Source organism: Dromiciops gliroides, chromosome 3, assembly GCF_019393635.1.
Source record: "Dromiciops gliroides isolate mDroGli1 chromosome 3, mDroGli1.pri, whole genome shotgun sequence".
NCBI classification, from domain to species: domain Eukaryota; kingdom Metazoa; phylum Chordata; class Mammalia; order Microbiotheria; family Microbiotheriidae; genus Dromiciops; species Dromiciops gliroides.
The window spans coordinates 386138833-386158157 of record NC_057863.1 but is presented as its reverse complement, the minus strand read 5'-3'; the positions used below and the strand labels follow the sequence as shown (position 1 = coordinate 386158157).

The window sequence follows — 19325 nt, the reverse complement described above, 5'->3', positions numbered from 1 at the left end:
TAACAATAGTTATTGCTTTCCACTCCAATTATAACTACCCTAATCTCATTACCTTCAACCTGGACTATTATACAAACCACACCTCCTTGCTTCTAGTCAATTGTGAACATGATAGTCAATTTTCTTTTCCTAATGCAGAGGTTCAATTTAAAAAAAAACACTCACTTGTTCAATTAATCAATAATAATTTATTAAGTGATTACTATATGACAAGCATTGTGTTAGGTGCTGAGGAAAGAAATACAATAAATGAAACATTTTATTCTCAAAGAGTTTACATTCTAAAGGAGAGGACAAGAACATAGAGAATAGATAATAGAGAGAACTTTATATATGTATTATGTATATTATGTATGTATTTTACAAATGTATATGTATGTGTGTATATATTTTATTATATATATATATATGTATATTTAAATGCAAGATAGTTTGAGAGGAAGGGCACCTAATGCTACCTCTTTTTTTTTCCCCACACACTATCCCATGACACCTAAAAATGGAATATGGATTAATTCAGGATCACTGGTTATCCAAATAATCACATTTCTTTCTTTTTATTTTTTCCAATTACATATAAAATCAATTTGTTCATTCATATTTAAAAATTGTAAAGTCCCAATTCCCTCCCTTCCTGAGAAGGCAAGCAATTTGATATGCGTTGTACATATGCAATAATGCAAAATATATTTACATATCTGTCATGTTGTGTAAAAAAAAAAAGCAAAAAAAAAACCCAAGAAAAATAAAGTTTGCTTTTTTTTTTTAAAGTACATTTCAATTGTATTCACCTTGTACCCATTTTGACTTTACTTTGGTGTACGGTATAAGATGTTGGTCTATACCTAGTTTCTGCCATACTATTTTCCAGTTTTCCCAGCAGTTTTTCTCAAATAGAGAATTCTTATCCTACAGGCCAGAGTCTTTGGGTTTATCAGACAGCTTCAATTGTATTCAGACTTCATCAGTTCTTTCTCTGGAGTTGGATAGCATTTTTCATCATAATTTCTTCGGAATCATCTTGCATCCTTATATTGCTAAGAATAGCTAAGTATTTCACAGTTGACCATCATACAATATTGTTCTTACTGTGTATAGTATTCTCCTGGTTCTGCTCATTTCACTTTGCATCAGTCCATGTGATCTTTCCAGGTTTTTCTGAAACCATCCTGCTTGTCATTTCTTATAGCACAAATATTCCATCACAATCATCTACAACAACTTCTTTAGCCATCCCACAATTGATGGGCATCTCCTCTATTTCCAATTCTTTGTCACCACAAAGAACTGCTGCTATATTTTTGCACACATAGGCCATTTTCCTTTCTTGGGAAGGAGAGGAGATCTCTTTGGAATATGGACCTAGTAGTGGGATTGCTGGGTCAAAGGGTATGCACAGTTTTATAACCCTTAGGGCAGAGTTCTAAATTGTTCTCCAAATTTCACAACTCCATCAAACAGTGCTTTAGTGTCCCAATTATCCCACATCCCTCCAACATTTGTCAATTTACCTTTCTGTTATATTAGCCAGTCTGATAGGTATGAGGTGGTACCTCAGTTACCGTATGACCATTTCTCTAATCAATAGAAATTTAGAGCATTTTTTACGACTATAGCTAGCTCTGATTTCTTCATCTGAAAACTGCCTGTTCGCATCCTTTGACCACTTATCAACTGGAGGACAAGTTGTATTCATATAAATTTGACTCAGTTCTCTATCTATGTGAGAAATGAGGCTTTTATCAGAGAAACTTGACATAAAATTTTTTCTCCAGTTTTTGGATTTCCTTCTAATCTTGGCCACATTGTTTTTCAAACAATCATACTTCTTATGTTCTTATGTTGTGTAGTAGTTATCAGTACCACACCTCTCACCCCACCCATCATCTGTACCTGTTGTAACCCTTTTCACCAAGATTAGGACTTGCGTTTGGTGCTCCTTTTAGAGGTTATCTAGCCATACCCCCTCAATTTCTCTATTACTTAGTAGACAATCTTGAAGAATGGTCTAAAAATGCATGATCCTGTGGTCAAACTCTCTGAATAATAAGTGAGGCTGGTGCTCAGGCATCAGATATGTAATTTGTCATTGGGTCCATTAAAAAAAAAATTAAAAAAAAAAGTTTTGATCAATGGGCCCATATTTGATGAAAATTTCTTTCCAGCTTAGTAGAACCTAGCAGAAGTTAGTAAGACTTGCCCTCAGTTGTCCTGCTCTTCAAAAACCCAGGATCACCTCCATGACATGATAAGGCATCAAGATAGGCCTTTAGTGGAGGTACTTTCCAGGAATTCTTATATTAAGATAGTCTTAGAAACCTAGAAAAGAAAGTGGAATAACAAAAGCATTAAAATACCCATAAAAGTCTTGATGTTCCCCTAATTTTATTTGTTAAAAAAATAATACAAGTCTGAGAAAAACATCCACTCTAGTAATTCCTTTAAAAATCAAAAGTCATGGTTAGGTATTCATTCAGAATAATCACTGCACATACGATAAAAATGTCACAAACATTTTGAACACTTTACGAATATTTTCCAAAGGCCAAATCCTTCTCTTTTACCCTATCACCAAAAAAGAATATATGATTAAAGCATCATATTGCATTTTAAACAATACAATTTTAATTGTACAGCAATTTAGAGGGTAGTGTGACAAAGGTGACCAGTTACACCTTACAGAGACCAGCAGAAGTAGCTCAGAGATTTTAGTAAAGAGCAATAGACCCCAGCAGAGATCAGCCCAACAATGGGTTCCAGCTCAACAGAGAAAGGAACCCTCAGGCCAAAGACGTTACTAGAGGACAGAGTTGGTTCACAAAGGAAGCAAATGATAGTGTTGAAGGCAGAGAGGTAATCCAGCTGGGAAGCCAGTCAGAAATGAGTATCATGGGTACTATGTGTTCCCTTTCCCACCGGTAGGGCCACAAACTCTGAGTAACCCATATGCAAAAGGGAAGTCTTTTATTTTCACTTATTTTGCTGCTTTTTGCTTTGAAATCAAGTGTCAGGTCAGCCTAATAAAAGAAACCCATGGAGTTTCTTTGATGGAGGCTTCTTTAAGCCATGGTTTTGAGCAGATGCTGACCTATGCTTCCAATCTGGTACAGCTTCTTGGGGACCCATGTGTAAAGAGCAGCGCACGAATATACTACCAATCTTCTTATACTTTTACTCCCTTCTATGAAGTTTATCATCCATTGCTGTTCTTTGCACACAACATACCATCTCAGTTCTACATCTTAGAATACCTAGCTTCCTTAAAGATTATGGTCAGAAATCACTTTTTATTAGAGACTCTTCCCCTAAGGTTACTTTCCATCTACTGTGTATGTGTCTTGTACACATCTCGTTGTTTCTGTAATGAGGTATTAGTCATTTAAGCCCAATCCTTATGAGTATGGACAGGGTACATCTAATGCAATTCTGTACATTGAAGAGGCTGGGGAGACTGCTTCCAGGACTGTGGGGATGACATGTAATTCAAGTGCTTTGAAGAGGGTTGAGGCATGTTCTGGGTGCCAGGCTGTTAGTCACATAGTGAACAGTAGGTTCTTTGATTGTCTATGCCTGCATAACTGGAACTAGAGGGGCATTCTAAAGTTACTAGTTGGCCTCATCTCTTTGGTTTGACTTCTGCCAGCTTGAAGAGACAATGCTGTAAAGGGAGAGGCCTCGGGTCCTTGTTGTGTTAAGTAGACATGTGGCTTATGAACATGGGCTTCAGTTCTTAGCCTCTAAGTTTGTTCTTCCCTTTTAAGCAAAGGAGAGTGATGGTTACAATCTTGTAAATTTAAAAAGGTCCTAAAGTCAAGTCTATGCCAAGTTTTGCAGCTAGCCAGTCTTGCTTTGAGGCCCCAAAGAGTGACTTTCAAGATAAAAGCCCCATAGCTTTGAAGATGAAGGGTCATTCAGTAGCTATGCCATGTTTGGACATGAATCTGGTGAGACTAATGCTACGTAGAAACAGGAAGTCGTAACCCACTCTCCCCAAGCAGGGGTAGTATATAGGAGAGTGTGCCCTCAAAAAAGGGTTGGAAGGAGGGAACATGGGTACTTTAGTTCTCACCATCTCTTGGAAATAAATCTCTCTTTGAAAAAGTGAATGAATGTTAACCTAAGTGGAACTGGTGGCTAACAGTGGGAGGAACACACCTAGAACGGAAGCTCAAGCTGATATAATTAAAAGAGATCCCAAACCATCAAAGGTATCCCTAGAAACTGAAGAGGCCAGAGAAAATACTCAAAACTTTACATACTTCCCACAGGAAAAACATCCCTTAAGGGCAAGGATTGTTTTTGCCTTTTTGTAACCCCAGAACTGAGCAGTGCTCATAGCAGTAAATGCTTGATTGACTAAAAATTAAACAATAGCTCTTGTTTCCATAGCATTTTACCATTTACAAAGCACTTTCCTCAATGCAGTCCTGTGAAGTAGGCAGGGAATCATCAACGTTGGACCTTGACAGACTTCCCATCTTTACAAAATTCAATAACGATTTCTTAAAATGTCCTGTGTGTACTCTACCTTCCAGCCAAATTGAATTATCAGTTCTCCAATCACTTCTCATGCTTGGAATGCCCTTCCTCATCTCAGCTTCTCAGAAGCTTCAATGCTGTCCCTGAACCCTACCCCTACTCTCACTACTTGTTAATGATCTCTCCTTCCTCAAATGACCTTTTATTTATTTCTCTGTTCATCTGTTATATAATTCTATAAAAGAGAAGAACCATTTCCATGTTGTTTGTTTGCAGTCCCAGGTTACATACAGTGACTTGAATGCAGTAGGTACTTAAAGCAATACTTTACTGAGACTCAGAAGTTAAATCACTTGCTCATAGTCACATAGATGGTAAGCGGCTGACCTAGGATTCACACTCAAGTCACCTGTCTAACAAATCTAGTGTCCTTACATTATGCCACAATATTGCTTCCCTAAATCTAAAGTAACTATAAAAATAACTGAAATATCCCCTGTTTTTTCTATTATTTGGTGGATTTTTTTGTTACTATTAAATAAATGGAAAGCAATTAAGAATGGGATGTTTTAAATTAACTGACAAAAGAGTATGCAGTCATTTGCATTTTGGACAAGGTGCTATACTTGATTCTAAAAACTGATTTCTCTGAAGCAAAAAATTAGTTTGGTTATAATCAATAATACATACATTCCAGGGAGATTTATGTCAATATATATTCTCCCAGTTTCACTGTTGAAGAACACAATTGGAACACAGGATCCAAGATAGGGACATGTTGATAATCCTACTAATAGTTGTTTTATAAATATTTTTGAGTTATACCTTAAACCTGAATTTTTTAATTTCACAAGTCAAATCTACACAGGAAATATACTTCCAGTTACATCCAGAGCAAAGCTAAGGTGATAGTGTGTCACTTATTATCTCTCTAACATCTTCCTTTGTTGATTTCCAGGTTTGTACAAAGCAAAAAGGATTGTTTCAAGAGAGTATATTGTTACACTATAGCGGGATAGTCATTCCAAGAAGCTCTTAAAGTGACATGTGAAGACTATAAAGGGAATAAAAATGAGCTTCATTCTGTAGAACCAAATTTCTAAGGAATAGTTTTTAAAGCTTTCTTTCTAAAATAAATAGTTTCACTACCTACATTGTTCTTCCCCCGCTTTGTGTACCCAATTGCACATAACCATGAATCAGTCTATGATCACATTCTTTCTGCACAAGTTGCATGGGAAAATCCTTTACCAAGAGACAGAGATGACTCTTGTGAGCAAATCAGCCTCCCAGGACAACAGTGGCACAATGTGAATCTACTACTTTCAGATAAAAAAAAAAAAAACTGTTTTAAAATGGCAACACCACTTATCATGTGAACATTCCCTTTAAAGCCTCCAGACCTTTGGGAAGGACACTGAGCACTGAAAATATCTCTGGGAAGGCAAGGCCAGAAAGAAAGAGATCATAATTGGTCTAAGTTTGGATTTCCTGTTTAGAATGAAAACAAAGCCTTCACCACGAACTCTTTACTAAACGTTCAACCAGTGAAACACTGAAAGCGAAAAATTGCACACACATAGCAATCAGTTTTGACAAGAGGCCCATCAATAGCTAAGTCTTTTATAGCCACATCATTATCAATCTGATCTGCCATCTCGGAGGCTTGACAACATAGTCTTCACAACTGTTGACATACCTTGGAAAAGTCTATCTTGTAAATCACAAAGAAAGATGATGGGTTTCACAGGCTTCACAAGTGCTGATGGGAAGAGAGGCAGAAAAGTATAGATATTTTCTCTTGAATGTGTTGCAGAAGCAAATGTGCCATTTGTACACAGTGAAAAGGTTTATGGCAATCTCTCACATGAATACAGTACTTTACAGGAAGGAAACAAGAATTTATTAAATGCCTACTACATGCTAGGTATGGTTCTAAGCGCTTTACAAATATTCTCTCACTTGATTCTCACAACCACTATGGAAGGTGGGTGGTATCATTATTCTCATTTTGCAGTTGAAGAAACTGAGGCAGGCAGCAGTTAAGTGACTTGTCCAGGGTCCCACAGCTAGTGTCTGAGACTGGATTTGAACTCGTCTTCCTGACTGCAGGCTCAGTACTCTATCCAGGATACCCCCAAGCTACCTCTATATTAACAAATTCGATTCCTACAACCATCCTATGAGACCTAAGTAATGCAAAGATGTCCTCTTTTACTGATAAGAGAACTGAAGCTAAGATAGGTTTCCATCTCCCCAAGGTAACACAGTAATATAGATAATAATATCCTCAACAGGATGACCAAATTCTTGCCACAGTAGAGGTCTGAGTTGCTTTAGAAAAGCTGAAGCCTAGCTATTTTGTAATGAAGTACCCCACAGTGCTGCAAATGTGTCCCATTGGAAAGGGCTCTAGACCTGGAGCCAGAAGATGTGAATCTGAATCCTAGCTCTGCCAATTAGCACCTCTGTAACCCTGGACAAGCCGGTTCTCTGGGTCTCTGTTCCCTCATCTGCAAAATGAAGGGGTTGAATTAGACGGCTTTTGAAGTTCCTTTCAGCTCTAAATCTTCCAGCTCAGTTCTATGATCTTGGGACAATGACAGTTACCAGTTACGACAATTTATGAAATGCTATTAAGCAGCTAGTATTCTGCTAGGACTACAGGGGGAAAGAAAGTGATTGCAAAGGAAGCATAAAGAGATAACCTTCTGATAATAATTTCTTGAACAAAGAAAAAAAAAAATCAAAACTTCCCCCTCCCCCTATGTAGTGCAAATACAGGGTGCTGCGAAAGCCTCAGCTATTAAAGATGAACACTGTACTAAGACTTTGGAACATTCCAGAGTACTCCATCAAAGCTGTTGTGGTTATTGAAAGTGAAAGATTACTATATAGGGGCAGGAGTACTGAATTATATATTGCAAGGAACTATTTGTAACTAGATCAACAAAACAAAGATGCACAACGGAAAGTTCCCTGATAGAGAACCATTCTTGTGAAGGTATCCCCTTTCAAAGGGATTTTACCTGAAGTCAGAAGGTCATCTCAAATGCCTGCCTATCAAGGTAACAGACTTATGACCTCCTTGAAAGATGAAGGAACTCTCTACATGTGTGAGGTGGAAATTGGAGGGAAACTGTAAAACTTAGCAGATTGAAAGAATCTTGGGATAGAGGTGGGGTGAGAGAAAGGAAGAAAAGACCATTTATGTTCTTCTTATTAAGGAAGAGTAAACAAACTCAATGGTAGAAGTCTCTCAGTATAGCCACAGTATGAATGGGTGAATTCTGCCCCACCACAGGATTTAATAGCTCCGTCTACTGGGAGCTAAGATGATATGAGTCCTTCCCCACTTTCTTTTGTTTCCCTCACCTCAAGGTTACCCCTTCTCAACTCTTGGAGTTTCATCTAGTATTGCTTGCTAGGATGAAGGAATGTAGCATGCTATAAAGGTAAAAACATGAAAGACATCTTCTTACTTAGGAATGATAAAGTAGACAAAGAAGAGAACCACATGACAATAAAACCCATTCATTCATTTATCCATCATCTAAATGTCTGCTATGATCAAGGCACCTGGCAAGGTACTAGGTTAGATGCAAAGATGAAGAAGACACAGTCCCTGTCCCTTTATTCTAACATAATAAAACATGACAAACATTTCTTGTAATTTAATTTATATCTTCTAAAAAAATTAAGGATGTAAAAAAATATAAAAGATAACAAGATATATATTATTGAAACCAATCATTTCTCAGATATAATTAACATGTTTTGAGTTTTTTCTTAGTCCAACATAAAAAATTTTAAAATACGATCCTTAAATAAATGTACATTGTCACAAGATTTCACTGTATCATGAAGTTATCCGTGTTCTTACATTTCCATGTTTACTGTCTTCTTTTCAATATTCTATCAACCACACTTACTGTTGGCTTTCTTGACAAGTAGATATCATACACATTCTGAGTAAAAAAATAAAATCCATAGGAAAACTACAGGGAAATGATTTAAAATGCTCAAGAGACTAATTTATGAGAAATGAGAAAGAACTAGTGTTGGCATTTAGCTGAGAGCACTGACACCGACAAAGTAATCACCCACAAAGAGCTGAAGATTACAAAAATGCTAAAGGCTTTGGAATTAGAAATAATAAAACATATCACTAAAGTAGAATAAAATATTTAAAGGCTATTGGGAATCTTTGCCAAATTGAAGTGATGGTTCTGAAAATGATCCAACCTAAAAGTCAAGCCACCTGTGTGATGAAGAAAGCATGAAATTTCTCAACTGGACCTATAGGCTTATTTTTCCAAACACCAGGCTACCTACTGTATATGGCACATACTTAATAAACACTTAACATAATCTTCCAGGACTAATATATAATTATTAACTATGCCTATACAAGATCTTAATGCCAAATTTTCGTTATATTTTCATTTTCTAGATAATCTGCAAAACATTTTAAAAGCCTAAATACAATAATAAACCTGCATATAATAATAATAATCTCTTTCTATTAATATATTTATTCCCTTCATTATTTCTTTACAAGTTAAAACTGTATAGGTTATTTGGTCCATCAGGCTGATTCACAGTATGATCATTTACTATTTACTAAGACAAAAAAAAGACAAAAATCTTGATTATATATTTAATATGCATTTTGCTTTTAAAAGCAAGTTTTAAAGTAAGTACATCAGAGATCTTACAAGTTGTTAATAAAGATTTTATAGTGCTTACAACATTGTATCTAAAATATATACTTATTTATTCTAAATTAACAGCTTCTTGAAGATAGAATAATAATTTAGAGTAGCCTACACATACTACTGTAGCAAAGGCTGGGTCTACATGTTCAGTATGAATTTTATTTTTAAGATTTCATAATTACGAGCCTTAAAACATGAAAGCAGATTAAATTTGGCATAAAAGGTCTGAGTCTGGTAACAAGTTCTTTAAACTAAAATTTATTTTTAAAAATCTATTTAATATCATAGGAGAATGTGGGCATATGGGTACCTATATATATGTATACACACATATATACATATATCTATATATATACACATATACATACACTGACTATTTTGAAGTAATTTTCCCCCATCTAGCAAAAAATTATTATCAATTTCAAATATGAAATTTGGAAATAAATTAACTGATAATATGCTCTAAAACTATTTTTAAGTGACTATAATCTTAAAAAGCAGAAAAAAATGCAGAAAACTTTTAAACAAGACCTTTAATATGCATAAAACTCTCAATACATATTTAAACAATAGACTGGAACTCTTCACTATTGGGTATGTTAATACATAAAAAAATTACATGCCCCCAAGTTGCATATAATGAAGTGGTAAATCCAAGGGTTCCAATAACAAGTCAACCAAGCCAAAGCAGTTTGTTAACATTACCAGAACCACCCAAATAGCATTAGAACCTTCATTTCTACAGATTTGGGGCTTGTTATATGTGCAAAAGAATTAAGAGGTGCTAAATTCCTTGTGACTATTAAAAAGCCACTTTAAACATTGCGTAGTTGCAGAAAGCCTTTTTTTTTCTTTTTTTCAAAATTCACATTCATTCTAGTTTTGCTCTTTCATGACCCTTATTTTTACCTAAACTCAGAGTGAAACACAGTAAAGTAATGCTGATAATCTCTCACGGGCTTCACATACAATACTAGTAATATTTGCCTAAACAGGTGTTTATTCTTTGGATTCTCTCCAGTATTGCAGGTAGATATGTATTTTAAAACATTTCACAAAAAAGTTCATTTTTATCACAAAAGACAAAAAATTCAAATACTCTAGGGTTTTGTTTATACATTAAGATATAATCCCAACCACAAAGTAGGGTAACCCATTAACTCACACTGCTGTTCATAGAAAAATAAAAGGCAAGAAAATAAAAAATAAAAGAGAAAATATCAGCTGTTCAATTGAATTCTTGGCTTTCCTCTTCATATTATGCCATTTCAATAATTTTTTAAAATGTTCATAACATACTCAATTTCTGTATGACAATAATAGAATGTTTTGGCACATTAACATTGTGATACAATATATGTTAAAAAAATTTTAAACTCATCTATTAACCAATATTCGTTTGTGGTGAATCGTCATTTTTTACAGTTACTTAAATCAAATACACAAAGGTTTGTAACTGATTTACAGAAGTAGCAATCACAGATTGCAGAAATATATACCACTGAAGGGAAAAACTGCATCTTAGCAATTTTACAGTCCAATGTTTTCTTGGTATCTCTATCATTTACATGCTTCTTTAAATCTTGTTATTTTCTGTACAAAAACATATTTTTGCTTTCTTCATTCCTGATGAGATTTTTCTGCAGTGACTTTACATTCATACTGCAAAAAATTAAAAAGTTAACAAATGAAGCTTTCTTTTACAAAACAGCTTCCAAATATCTATGAAGCTAAAATGCTTTGCAGAATCATTAGAAAATGACAAAAGAATATGGAGAAAGAAACATCTACAGATAATTAGAGAGCTTAGTTAAAGGTTTAAAAGGCAGGAGTAAAGTACCTGTCTGCATAAATAAGTATCACAAGATCAGAATTACTAATATGAAACAAAAAGAGTACATAAGTCTTTTTGTATGATCATAAAGTAAAAAACGTTAAATAAGAGCAAGTAAATTTAAGGACTAGACTGCTTATTTATTTTGAGTACACATAGACATTTTGCAGTTTGAAAAAAAATAAGATCACCAGGCACTAGTAAATTAGGAATTATTCTGTAAACTAAAAGCTTATATAAAGAGAATACCCTTAAAATTTAAGCATAGGTTTTGCATAATTGATTGAAGACATGAGAAAGTATTAGATATGATAATTAGATGTCATGATTAGTAAAGACAGTGGATTAATCTAACTTGCTCAAAAGCAAATGAAGATGGTCTCAATGGAAGAGCTTTATAAAAATTACTAATATCCTAAATTCAACAAAATGGCAGATAATGTCGCAAAATTTACCAATCAGTTAACTCAGTAACATTATGAGTATGCCATTACCTCACTGTACACTGCAAACTCAAATTGAAAGTGATGTGTAGGTCACAGAAATTCATTTCCATTTCTCATTTAATGACATTTATCTTTTTAATATAATTTTGATTCAAAAGCTGCTCCAAATTGTTCATTTCAAAGTATTCCCAAAGTAGACAGGTCTTTAAGAATTTTATCTTCACAAACCAGATTTCTTTCAATATGTGACCATGAAATAAAACATGCCACTAAGAAAAACACTATACAAAAAAGATTCAACTTACCATAGCCAGTTGTCGACCAATGTTTCCCATTGTTATGCCACCAGCAAAAAATATACATGGTAACCAAGAACGAACATAAAGAAAATCTGGAGATGTATATCTAGAGTGAAAGAAATAATTTTTAATGGCACACAGAAAAAGGAAAACCAACTACACCAAGAAAAAATTTGACTTAGCAAGAAAATTATCATGAAAGTAATAAATTAGTTGTATTCAATTTTTAAATGTTTAAATTTAGAATCTATTTTTCTTTTCATTCATCATAAACCTCCACCAAAAACACAAATACTTACTGATAAACCCCATTATAGACTAGTAGTTGAGTGACCAAGGTTGCCAAGAAAGCAATTCCTACTCCAAGGCCAAAACCACTTCGTGATCTATCAAAAGTCCACCATAGACCAATGGATAGTGCAGCTAGTGTGAGAGACAACTGTATATTGTTGTCAAAATCTACTTTCTGGGATTACTGTTAAGGATTCATTTTAAAATTTCCAACCAAAGCAAAGCAATGGCATTTTTAGAAACCAACAGAAACATTGAATTGGATGCTACGGGTAAGAAAGAAATATTAACTGTTCACTTTCAAACATACTGTTTTTCAGTTCAGTAGAGAACATTTTACTTCATGAGAACAATTACTGTCACTAAAATTTACTGAGGAAATATTGGGCATGGACAATTTAATAAACAGAATATGGTATTTTTTTTTAACACCTCCCAAAAGTAAATAGTGTATTCTTTCTTTAATTACAAGATCAGGTCTCATCATATGATATTTGATTACTTCTACTAAAAATATATCTGAAAGCTTTTCAGCACAGGTCTAAAAATTAATATACAGCTTTAGGGTTTTATTTAGGGGCTTTTTTTTGGCTTAAAAAAAAAAGTCCTCATGAGATTATTTCTGAAACTGGTTTAGAATTACTTGAGAATCACATGGAATTTGAAAACAGGAGAGCTGACAGCTATTTAACAGGGTACCACATTTTCTATGTGATTTACTGACAGACACATTTTATAATAATGCAGTTCAGAAACAAGAGTACCAAGGACACAGCATGCCTTTCTATTATGTCAACTGTTCTAGTTTTAATTTGTTGTGGATAAAGCCTTGAAATAGGCATTATCTTGCAACCTGTCACGTTCTTTTGGTGTCTGAGACTTTTGGGTACAGGACAGTTTGCTCAAGTGATATTTTATTTCAAGCACCTACTTAAGCATCTATTCACAAATGTGTAGCTCTTTTCTTCCCCAAATCTCTTTTTACAAAATAGAGCTTTGCAAATTCCATTTTCTCATTTCTTTGCTAAAGGATTATACTAAAGGTATTAATTTCAGATGTCATTAAAAGGGCATTATCTATGTCCCACAAGGCCACACTATGGCTCTTCAGACATATGAAGCTCTCTGGGGTTGGGGGGGGGGGTGTGTCCAGTGTTTCTCTTGAGACCATCTAGTTCTGTCTTCACTGCACAGAAAGACAAGCACAGTAGACAGCATTAAAAATATCCCACAAGGAGCTCTTTTTCCTTTCAACATATCCTATTGCTTCTCTTCTCCTCCCAGCAACCAGCACTTCTTCTACCTCACTTAACCTGAAGTGTTCTGTAACAAAGGATTAGTCAGATGCAACTCTCCAAGGTTACTAAATGTGGCCATTCACTGTCTAGGTTTAGACTGTACTATAACTTTGTTTATAGCTGTACTTGTTGGGAAAGCTTTTCTTATCCTTCAGCTGGCAATAAAAAACTTAACAGTCCAAAATAAAGCTCATAGTGTTCTCTGATTTCTAGTAAGCAGTAAACATACTGCTAGAGTATGAAATCTGGCACTGGATGGATCCATTTTAGATCTCATTTAAGGAGTTTGTCTGGGATATCATTTTAGGTCAGTATTACACCAGACCTGAAAAAGAGCAATAGAAGGACACGTCCCAGTATGTCTCAAAATGTAATATGCCTCTAGAAAGTCCAACTGATTAAATACCACATTCCCACATCATAAGCAATAGCTATAGACTTTGGGATAAAAGCAATAAGGAAAAAAAGGACAGAAACTTACAAATAAAAGGAAAATCATTAGAAAGGAGGGAGCCTCTGGTAATCTCCTCCCTAAAGAAGGGTAGTGAAAAATTAGTTTAAAATAAAGCAGGATCATTTAGATTCAAAATAGGCCTTTTCTCATCAGTAAAAAAAATGAGGAAACTGGACCTAAATATACATGTAAAATAAGCTCCTTTAAGGTGGAGATTATTTCCCTTTTTGTCTTTCTATCACTAGCGCAGTGCTTTGCACACAATGGCTATTTACTAAATTGCTAACTCTAAGGTCTCTTCAGGGCAGTGAGGAGGCGCAGTGGATAGAATTCCGGGCCTAGAATCAGGAAGACCTGAGTTCAAATATGACCTCAGACACTTACTGTGTAAGCCTGAGGAACTCAGTTGACCCTGTTTGCCTCAGTTTCCTCATCTGTAAAATGAGCTGAAGAAAATGGCAAATCATTCTAGTATCTTTGCCAAGAAAACCTCACATGATGTCACAAAAAGTTGGACACAACTGAAATGACTGAACAACAACAAAGGTCTTAGGGCTCTAAAATTCTACTAAGTCCTTCCTAAGTCTATATGGTTTATTTTCCACATGACCACAAAATTCAGAGGATTGAATACAATTAACATCTTGAGACTGTTCAAAACAAAAAGAATAAATTATCAATGTAGAATCAGAATAGTAATAGCCCACAATGTTGTCTCAAAGATTTTCATTCATTTGTTCTATGTGCAAGGGATATATTTGCACATATTTATTAGACCCAAACATTAACATTTCACCTTAACGTAAAAACTCTAATTTCTTTAAATTGGAGGGAACAGAAAAGATTATTTCCTAGCCTCCCTCTAGTTATTCTTCACAGATGACCTCTTCTTAAAACTGTAATAAGTCACAACATAGGCCACTTTTCTCAGTGTTCCCATACCAAGGTTCTTGTGATTGCTACTCTCAAGCATTACAGCTTACTTACAATGTTTGAAACAGAAAAAGATCAAGGGCATCTCTTAATATTTCTCCTAGAGCAGAATCCAGAACAATACATCTAGGTTTAATCCTGAGAGGGAAAGAGTTTTTATGAAGTTGTTTAGTTTGTTTGTCTCTGGGGTAGGAAACAGAGAGCCAGGAAAACAAAGGCTCATAGAATTACAGCTGGAAGGGACCTCAGAAGCTATCTTGTCCAAACCTTTCATTTTGCTGGGGGGGGGGCCCCCCCGCAGGCGCAATGAGGTTTAAGTGACTTGCCCAGGGTCACACAGCCAGTACATGTCAAGTTACTGAAGCTGGATTTGAACTCAGGTCCTCCTGAATCCAGGGCCCATGCTTTATCCACTTCGCTATCTATCTGCTCCCTGAACCCCTCATTTTAATGATGAGTAAAACAATACCAAAGAGGCTGTGACTTGTGACTTACACAAGGGTCACACAAGTTATTAAGTGACAGAAGAAGTATCTAAACTCAGGACAAAATTTTTCCCATAGCTCCTGAACTCCTCCAAGTTGGCTCCCAGGAGGCCAACAATGGCTTCGATAAGGAAAAGGATTATCCACAAGGTAAATGAGAGGAGGAAGGGAAGAATGGGGAAATTTATATGGGTAAAAAGGTGGGGAGATTTGAACAATAAAAAACAGAGAAACTGAAAAATGGCCCATGATAAAAGCACAGGATAGGAGGGAGACTAGGTAGATCAAGATTATCCCAACTCTCATCTACATTACACTAATTAATGAAAACATACTGCCTCTAGTTCTGGGATGCAAGTCAACTAGTAGTTCAAAGCATGGGTGACAGGCCTGACATAACCTATTAGAAGTTAATATGAGGGGGGCAGCTAGGTGGTGCAGTGGATAGAGCACTGACCCTGGAGTCAGGAGGACCTGAGTTCAAATCCGGCCTCAGACACTTAACACTTACTAGCTGTGTGACCCTCGGCAAGTCACTTAACCCCAATTGCCTCACTAAGAAAAACCCAAAAAAACAAAAAACAAAAAGAAGTTAATATGAAAAGGAAAGAAAAATCTAAGAGTACAGTAGCCTTTGCTCATTATGCTGCCACATCACTCTTCAGTTTCCACTTCCTAGAAAGGTCAAGAACAAAAATTTTGATTAAAAACAATTACTTTAAAACCCCTAAACTTCTATTTATATTAGTTATTTTGTATGGAAACGGCACCTGAAGTTAATGAAAATGACTAGACTACAGATCCCAAAGAGCTAAGATTGTATGTAAAAGGATTTTACCTGCCAATTCCTAGATTCACTGTTTCTACTTATTCTTGTGTGGGGGGCATTATTCTTTTGGCACATTGTTGTCATTCATTAAGACAAACAAATATCAGTCTAACTTTCAAATACTTTATAACGTTTCAAAATTTTGATGAGGGAGGAAAAGATAGAATTTAAAAGATAAGTGCCCAAACTCTATGCATTTCTCAAGGATAAAATATAAAAGAAATACCATTATTTTAAAAAGAAAATAAATTCTTAAGAACATGGTTTTACAAAAAAAAAAAAAACATGCTTTTTATTCCTGAAGTTAACAAACGAAATGGACTAAACTTATGCCAAAAAACTAAATACTAAAACTGTGAAGAGTTTTAAAAGATTCATCTGAAAAATCCCTATTTTAAGGTAAGACTTCACCTACATGACTATATAACTACTTCTGTGATGTTCTAACAATACATTTCAAATTCTCTTTATGAGGAAGTAGGTATATCAAATTTTGACAACGGTTACACTGAAAGGGGCTGTTTAACCTTTGCTTCATAGGAAGCTGCTTTGTTATTATGCATTTCATTATAGTGAAAAGGATACAGCACTGGCATGATTTATACCAACAAAGACTGCTACACATCGCATTACACTGGACCACTCTCTTTTAAATTTATGTGGTTCTCCCAGATGCCTGTCAATGCAGGGGTATAATAACCCAATCACAGCTGTGGAAAAAGGAGAGAGAAAATTAAGCCATCTTCAATGTAGCACTGGGAGATACCTAAGCTAAAAAGAGTTACTAAAGCCAACACAAGCATTTAAAAGTTCCTTTTAAAAAGCTTTTCATCAAATTAACATCAAACACTAAAATTTTAAACTTGACTACAAGGCTAAAATGAGCACAATACTTTGAAGGGAACATTATTAATTACTATAGAATATTAAATTATAAATAGCAAAACATTAACAATTTTTCAAGCTATGATGCACAGTTTAACGAACTGGACTAGATTCATTTGATTTTCCTGTTATTAGTTACCATGATGCCAAAATAGCTTTAAAAAGATAAATCACTTTGTACAATGGCCTCTAAGCAATGAACCTGTACCATCAAATACTACATATCTGAGATAAAGCAGGGTGATACACATTATATTCATATGATGTGCTGACGACTTATTTCTTGTTTCTGGTGATCATCTTTAGTCTGACTTTTTAGGCACCATCCCACTGAAACTGGTCTGATGGTACTTGCTCCATTTCAACAATAAGGAAACAAAAATATGCATATAAAATTCATTACACACATAGATTTAAAAAAAAACCCAATGGTTTTAAAAATAGAATCTATGTCTCAAATTTTAAAAGTACTTTTTTATCTAGGATATAATTAATAAATATTTACTGATGGATTAAAGTTGACTATGAAAAGACAAAATATATAATCATAACAACATTTCTTAGTCTAGAAAAGCCAAACTGCAATGCTAAGATGGCAATAATAAAGCAAATATTACAAACAAGCAGACAAACCAACCACAAGGCAATTTGACGTAGCAGAAAGAGCACTAAATCTGGAATGAGAAACTTGGCTATCCTGCTGACTAGCCAATGAACTTTTAGGCAAGTCCCTTAGCCTCTCTGTGTCAGCTTCCTTGCCTACAAAGTGGGGATAGGTAATATTTTCAATTCCCTTCCTCACAGGGCCTTTGTAAACTTTAAAGTGCCATTGCACTTAAAAATGGAAAATATTGCTTGAGAACTGGAACTTACTTGCCCTAATCGCAATACAAAACACTTGTCAAACCCACAGTATTTATCAAATGGTAGAAAAATTTTCACATTTCTGAAGGAAAAAAAAATCCTAATGAACTAAAATTTTTTCAACAAGTTCTAAGAAGCAAATATATTTTCATGAACCAAATTCATCTGGAAATAGATGAGCATTTTCAATCTACTGATCTTCCTAAAAAGGGTCATTATACTTCCTTTCTAGTAATGAAGACACAACTGTCACTAAAAAAACATGATCACAATTTAAATACAACCCATGGTTTCTCATTAAAACACTGCACCAAAATCTAAAAATTGGAGGTTTAGAAGCTCTTCCCTTGCCTGGCTGGATATGTTTCACAGGTAATGCATCCAATTCTAAAGGGGGAAAAAAAAATGGATCCATTAATAACCAAAATCACCTGCTAGCTGACCAGTGAAGCAGCATTAGAAACAAGATGGTGTGACCACCCTCCCATCTGGAGATAAGATGCTACAGTAATGTAAGGGTTTTGTTTTTTGTTTTTTAACAGAGAAGTGATAGCTGTGACTTCAGCTGGGTGTCTATTGAGTACAAAGATGATATATAAGCTCCACACCTAGGCTTCAAACAGTGGGAGAATTTCGACATCTAATAGTAAATTTTAAAGTTAAACATTATGTTACTAAAAGTAAATTTAAAATCCTTAGAGACTGAATATTTCAGAAGTCTTATACAATAAATTTGACAACAAAGCATGGATTGATCCATCCTATCCAGTAGTTCAACTACAACTGATAGGACACTGACTCTTCTTTCTTAGGAATTTATGAAATAAACTATTTTGCCTGTCTTCTTTTTGGTTTCTTCTTGTTCCTGAGTGAAATTGACTAAGATCAGGCATTCCAAGTCAATTTTCCTCAGCAGCTGATGCCATAAGTAAAGAATTATTGCATGGAGAGTCCTGACATGTCTGCGCAAAGGTAAAAATGACTATATTTTTAACACGTGGTACAAGACTCCCAAGCGAGAGAAAACTGAGAGAGAGGAAAAACACAAAAAGGAATTTAGACTGCCACTCTGACAACCTTGGGATTTGCCAATAAAAATCAAATCCATTGAGTATGCAAGGCTCTCAGTTGTTCACCGAGAGAAGGAGAATTCTAGGAAACTTGTCACTTCTCATTACATGTCTTCTTTCTTTTAAATAAAGGTATGGCAGAGTTGGATAGCAGATATTTACAAAACTGTTGAGTTGCCACTATTAAACTGTTTGAGCACTCGGTAGGAGTGTCTATGCTTCTCTTGCTCTTATACCACTTTAATTCCTATCTTAATAAGAAGCATGTTAGTATCTTTTGTTCATCACCAAATAAAATTAAAGTCAAGCTAGTTGTTGCTCCAGCAGCTATTTCTCCTATCTGGAAAAAAAAACAGTTTCACTCCATCTGTATGGAATTCACTAGTAGTCACTCATATTCTGTCAATGTATTAAAATAGAAGTTCATAACATTATTAGGC

At 35.0% G+C, this 19325-nt stretch overlaps 1 protein-coding gene across 7 annotated transcripts in view; it reads right to left on the bottom strand.

Annotated features, from left to right (window-relative positions):
• Positions 1–1635: 1635 nt before the first annotated feature.
• INSIG2 (insulin induced gene 2) overlaps positions 1636–19325 on the bottom strand; it is a 32767-nt gene continuing 15077 nt past the window's right edge. For 6 of the 7 annotated variants that reach the window (XM_043992260.1, XM_043992257.1, XM_043992261.1 and 3 more), the window contains exons 3-6: positions 16652–16776; positions 12076–12242; positions 11783–11882; positions 9713–10859 (exon numbers count right to left, since the gene is read on the bottom strand). In XM_043992260.1, the coding sequence (XP_043848195.1) occupies positions 10818–10859; positions 11783–11882; positions 12076–12242; positions 16652–16776 (434 nt within the window). In that variant the 3' untranslated portion in view covers positions 9713–10817. Of the gene's footprint in view, positions 2320–9712; positions 10860–11782; positions 11883–12075; positions 12243–16651; positions 16777–19325 lie in introns of those variants that run through there. The other variant, XM_043992262.1, reaches the window with a different exon arrangement.